The 6,000-nt window shown below is 41.2% G+C and overlaps 1 protein-coding gene across 3 annotated transcripts in view; it reads left to right on the top strand.

Moving 5' to 3' along the window:
- BAIAP2 (BAR/IMD domain containing adaptor protein 2) overlaps window positions 1–5,669 on the top strand; it is a 167,255-nt gene extending 161,586 nt beyond the window's left edge. For all 3 annotated transcript variants that reach the window (XM_063293384.1, XM_063293383.1, XM_063293382.1), the window contains one exon: window positions 2,049–5,669. In XM_063293384.1, the coding sequence (XP_063149454.1) occupies window positions 2,049–2,118 (70 nt within the window). In that variant the 3' untranslated portion in view covers window positions 2,119–5,669. The remainder of the gene's footprint in view (window positions 1–2,048) is intronic.
- Window positions 5,670–6,000: the final 331 nt, after the last annotated feature.

Consider the following 6,000-nt stretch of genomic DNA (forward strand, 5'->3'; position numbering starts at 1 on the left):
ACACAATTTCTCTGCAGCTGAACCACACTCTGTGAATTACTGTATTGCTTGTCAGTGAACAGCTGATGCAACGCCCCCTCCAGTCTGTCTGAGCCAGGAAAGATCAGGAATGTAATTTGCAATTGGCTGGAAGTGCCTCCCCCGCACCACTCTGTAATCTCAGCTAGGTTCTAGATTTGTCCATGGTGGAACAGCCTGCCTCCCCTGAGAGTGTAGTAGACCTACAATAGTTACTTATTAACAAGGATTGGGAGAGCAGCAGCTTGCCTTGAATAGATGCCAGATGTTCTGGAGGAAGCAATGCTTTGTATGTGGGTGCAATCTACATATCAATAACAGGTGACATTTTGCTGGGGTGAGGGGAGAAGAATAATCTGGCAATAGTCTGATTGTTCAGGAGACCTGGAAAGAAATGACAGGCTCCTCCATTACATGAAAGTTGACCAACTGGTAAAAGAGCTAAAATTCTGACTGGGAGATGGAGCTCTACTTTCATATGACTTGAATTTATGGAAGAACAAGCTGGAGCTGCAACAGAATGTGGCTCTCTAGAATATTCCTGGCTAGAGGTCAACCAGCTAAGCCTTCTTTCAAGATGAGCCATTCCATTCCTCCTCCCTTCTGCCAGTCAGCCATTATTCCTATCCACTGAGTGTATTCGGTCCTCCTGAGGATATGTGGGAATGGAATTCCAGGGTTTTTCTGATCCTATTGGACATGGAGTGCTTCCACAAAGCTCAGAAGCCTATCCAGCTTTCTGAAATGTCCCTTCTGGGCATGGGTGATGCTACTTTGGCTGCATAAGCATTCACACTCCTCAGTAAATATCAGAAGTATTGTGGATGAATTGTTTTACATTGCTTGTCTTAAAATAGATGAGCACTTTTTTTTCTTTGAGAAAGGAATCCATAAAAAGAAGATTAAAATGAATGTGCTTATTTTGATCAGTAGGGTTTTTAATACCAGCCTGTGTCTTGAAGGTACGGACTCTAAGTTCTTTAGCTGTTGTTGTATTTTTGTACCAGACTTCATGGGCTGTAAGCTGTTTGTGTTTTCTTGCATCTAAACTTGGATCTGGGGCATGCTGCCACTGCCATGGAAATACCATCAAAGAGTCCTAATACTTGATCATCATCATTAACTAGCTGTAATCTATAGGGATGCTGACTTTATAGTCCAGAGCCAGCGTAGTACCTGTGACTCTCCTACATTCCAAGAATGTGGAGCATGACAAGGTGATACCCAAATCCACGGGGTACATGCTCGTATTGATTACAGTCGCAGTGGCAATCATGTGATGAGAGGAAAGGGGAATGGGGTGTGATCAGGAAATAAAGATAAAACATCAGGTAGTATTTTATTTGTAAAATACACCTTCCCCAAAAGAAGAGCTATACTGTTTTCCTGCCAAGATACCATCTCTCAGAAAGCATTTGCCTACTTTGCTTCCATAAGAGGAGGGGATATTCTGGTGACATGCCCATGGCAAATGTGACCTGCACTCCAAGCTACCACTTGTCAGAGAACAGAACCATGTTCCTTGACCTGAGGCCAATGCCTCCCAGCACTTGTGGCTGCAGTGCACTATGTGGTTGGGATAATGGTGGTTGTAGTCCAGCGTATTTGTGGGTGAGTGATCAGGGAAGGGTGACGTAGGCAGCTTTTACTTACAGCTGTGTGTGCATGTGTTGCTTTCTGCATGACACCGAGCAGTGTCTGTTCATCTGTCCTTGTCCTGGATAGTCTTCCATGCATTTAAGATCAGCCGGAGAAGGCAAACACTGAAATGGTTTGTCACTGAGACTTGGCATTTAGGCCAAAGATATTTTCCAAGCAAAGCCATTGTTTAAAGATTCGTGGTGCTGTATGTTTTGTGCTTGAAGACATGGGTGTTTCTTTGGCTGTGGTGGCAACTATGTTTGTAGTGATTTTTGTTTTGTGTTTGTGTCACCCCCACATTCCACACTGTTTTGTGGTCCTTGTTGGTACAGACCTCTTACATCCTGAAACTGTTCTTGCTAAAACTATGCCTCACTCTCTCTCTACAGGAATCCTTTTGCCAATGTCCAGCTCAAACCAACCGTGACAAATGATCGTTCAGCTCCTCTCATCAGCTGATCCAGAAATGTTGGGTTACGGCGGGTACCTTGCACCTTTTTATTTCGCTTTCACTTGTGTTGTATTTCTTTGATGTCCTTGTACAGTTTACATGTCTCTCCCCACAACTCTGTTTCGGTAGTTAAATGGCGTTTTGGCCTCCTGCTTGAAAAGCAGATGCTGGTGTGCTTTTCCTTTTGCTCATTAGAAACAGAAGACAAACTTGGCCCTTGGAGAGATATGAATCTTGAGAGTGATGCTACGCTGCTATACTGAGTGGAGACCTAGATAGACCGAAAAGCAGGCCCTGCCTTCTTCACCTCTACAACTATATGCACCATTCATAAACGTTTTAAGAATAGCCAAGGAGATAGGTGAACCTTGCTGTTTTGCATGTCCTATATTTGCCAGTTAAAATTTCTCCTGGAAGTCCTTTTTCATCTTCAATCAAAGCATGTGGATTTGAATAGGACTTCAGATTTGTCAAGAAAAGCTTTGGGGCGGCCTAGTGCCATCAAATGAAATGGATGACCCTAGTCCTGCTCCCTCAACCCTCAGAACTGCCTGTGACATGGACTTGAATCTCGTAAGGGCTCCCTGGTAGCTCCCTCTTCACCTTGTGTTGGACTTTTGCTGGATAAAAGTAAAGTAAAAGTTTTACTGTATCAATGTTTAGAAGAGCTGGGCTCCTCAAAGCAATTGTCTCAATTTGACATTTAGATTTTTATTAACAGTCCATCTCTCCTCAAATATATCCATCCTGCTTGCCTGTGATGATTTGTAAGTGGCAAGGCCCAATGATGGCCAAGTTATTGTGCATAGATTTTCTACCATATTAAGATGGTTGGGGAGTGTTATGCAGGAAAGGAATATTTTCTGTGTGCAACTAGCACCATCTGTTGCTTGAGCATTTGTTTCATTTCACTGTAGCTTTAAATAAACCAGGGAGGGGCTCTTCCCCCCTTCCTCATTACAAAGCTAGCTTAATTCCTACCATGCCCAAATTCCCCTTGCAATGTCTTCTTATTGACACATCTTGACTGGTGCAGGTGTGTTCTCTGCTGCCAAAACAAGTTAGTGTAGACGGCCTGACCTCTGCCTTGGTATTGGGTCTGTGCTGTTTGAAAGGTCCTTGTTTTATGACTGAGGTCCTTATTTTATGACTGTATTCCTATTTTTTTTAATCTAACCTGCTAAATTAGATGTTAATTCAGTCATGAATAAGCTTTCTTCTTACGCTCTGTCCTATTGGCTGTCAAGGTCTGTTAAGTTGTAGGGTAGACCATTCAGCTCTGTATATATATTTATGCAACCCAAGGTCAATGAATAGTTCTTGGAAGCAATAGTTATCAAAATGGAACAGAAGTCATCCACCATTTGGAGTGCTGTTACTTCTTTGAATTCCAGTTACAGCACCAGAGTCTGGCGATAATGGGCAACGCAAAAATAATTCCTAAAATCCATTTTACTTCAGATATGGAATGATAGAGGCAAATTAGCAGTCACATTTTTAGACCTGTGTTCTGTTCCTATGCATTGCCCTTTCTGTCTTTTAAATTCTTACTGATCAAACCCTAGTGAATTCTGCTGGATGCAGCTTCTGCCTCATTCTACATAAACTAGCCCTAGCTGACTGCGCAAAATCTATATTTAGCTGCTGCTTTTTCCCCCAGAGAGAAAATATGATAACAACTTGGCATTTGTTTTCCTCTAAAAGTGGCAACGCTTTTGGTGTAATCTTTGGCCAAATCCTAAACAGTCTCTCCCATGTGGTCCTTTGCTTAACCTAAAGTCATTTGCAGTGGCTTTGATTTTTCCAATGACTTTTAAAAAGCAGTCACAGCTGTCTGGAATATAAGTTTCCCAGTCCCACCATTAAAATAATCATTCAAGTTCAAACTTGATCATAGCTTCTGTGCCCTCTGTTCTCAGTTTCTGAATAACATTACGGCTGGTTTTCTATGATACACTTAGCCCAGAATGTATTGTCTGGCTTAATGTGTTGAGTGACCCAACCATTGTGGTTTATTCAATAAACCAAAGTTAAACAACTGTGGCTTAGCATGCTGTGTGCATCCAGTTTAAGTGTCCCATGCAAGCTTGGAGACTTCTATAGTTTTTTGTTGGTGAGCAGTTCCATCATGACTTGTACATTTCCCTCTGGCTTATTATGCACTCCTATAGATGTCTCAAAATCTATATTTTTATATGAAGAAATTTAGCTAAAACCAGTTATAGAAAATCTCTAACCTTGATAGTTCAGATAACCTGCCAGTAGCTGGTCTTAACTAAGGCTGCAATCCTAAGGAAAATTATTGAAAAGAAAAAGCTCACTGGCCTTGTTTTTGAGTCATACAACGGCATGTGCTACAAGTGCAATTTTTTTTTGCTGGATTGCATCTTTCTTCTATTACATTCCTTTTTTCAGAATCATTTTTCCTGTTGTTGAATAATTTACCTCATGGTCTTTCTTCACATAAGTATAATGAGGTTTCTCAGCCACACTGTACTGTTTTGAAAAATGACAGTGAGTATGTATGTATGTATGTATGTGTATACACACACACACACACACGTTTTTAAAAAGTCAAACTTTGCCAAACTACTTCGAGGTTTTTTTTTTTCCTTTAAGGACGAAGATGGATTTTTAGTTCCTTCTTTCTTTGCTCCAGTCTCAAACCAGCTCCTTCCTTATGTACTATTTTCAGCAGTGTAGCCTTGCTGTGGAATTATTTAGATCAATGTTTCTCAACCTTGGCAAGTTGAAGTACACACATCTTAAAGTTGCTAAGGTTAAGAAACTCTGATTTAGATGACTCAAGGAAAATAGGAACCCTAGCTTGCCAAATGGGGCTTTCAACCTTAACGGGGAGGGGGGTTGTCCATCTGTCAGCTCCTGGATTGAATGTGGGAGAAAGGATAACAGGTAAAGATTTCCAAACAAACATTGGCTCTTGCAAGATGGACTATCAGAAGGGTCAGAAAGTGAAGTAGGCTAGCTGAGGCTTGTCTTACGTTGCCTCAGTCCTTTAGGTGCCCTGTGCTACAGTATATGGGACGGTTTGAGGGAACAGATGTTCTATAGGAGATGCCAGAAAATGGAGCCTAATATTGCCTTTCTTCTTTTGTTCACTGGGGGGGGGGGGTAGAAACTGGCAATAACAAATGAGGGAGAGGGTCCACATGCAAGTGTTTTTCAAGGAAAGGTTGACTATAATCACTTCTAAAATTCACTGGTTTTTTGACAACCTTCTCCCTGCCCTAATTGCTACATCCTCCTCTTTGAACTATTTAAATAATTTATCCTAAATAGGTCCGGGAGCATGTAATGAATGGGAAGCTTTTACTGCACTATATGTAAGAGTTGATACAACACTAACATAGCTGAGAATGCATCTGAGCAATTCAACTGAATCATATAATGTGGCTGGGAATTTTGGAAATTGTAATCCCAGTGCATGTGGGGAGCAACAGGTTGGGAAAGCTGGTTTAGATAGTGTCACTAGATCTGCTTATGCTCTTCAAGAGTCCCTTTTGTTAGGACTTGAAGATTAAAAGAGGTTTCTCCTGGACAGAGGTGGTGTTATGGTGTTTTTGTGCGGCCTATACCTCATTTCTTGGTTACTGATTTTCCCAGATGAACAATATTACCCTCAAGTTGACTGTGTGAAATTAAGGTTTCAAACCATTTCTGCCTAAGACTTTAATTTGTAGTGTGGTGTGATAAAGGTGCAGTGTACACCTTCCACTTTCAGTTAAAATTGGAATTCAGAGTCCATTGGAATTGGGTGACTTATCAATCCAAATAAATAAATAAATAAATAAATACATTAAAAATGGAGCAAGTTGGTACATGTAGTGGATCTTGGGAATAAGCAGACAAAACTATAGTCACAGCCACAG

The sequence above is a fragment of the Candoia aspera genome, chromosome 2 (assembly GCF_035149785.1).
Source record: "Candoia aspera isolate rCanAsp1 chromosome 2, rCanAsp1.hap2, whole genome shotgun sequence".
Classification (NCBI taxonomy): Eukaryota; Metazoa; Chordata; class Lepidosauria; order Squamata; family Boidae; genus Candoia; species Candoia aspera.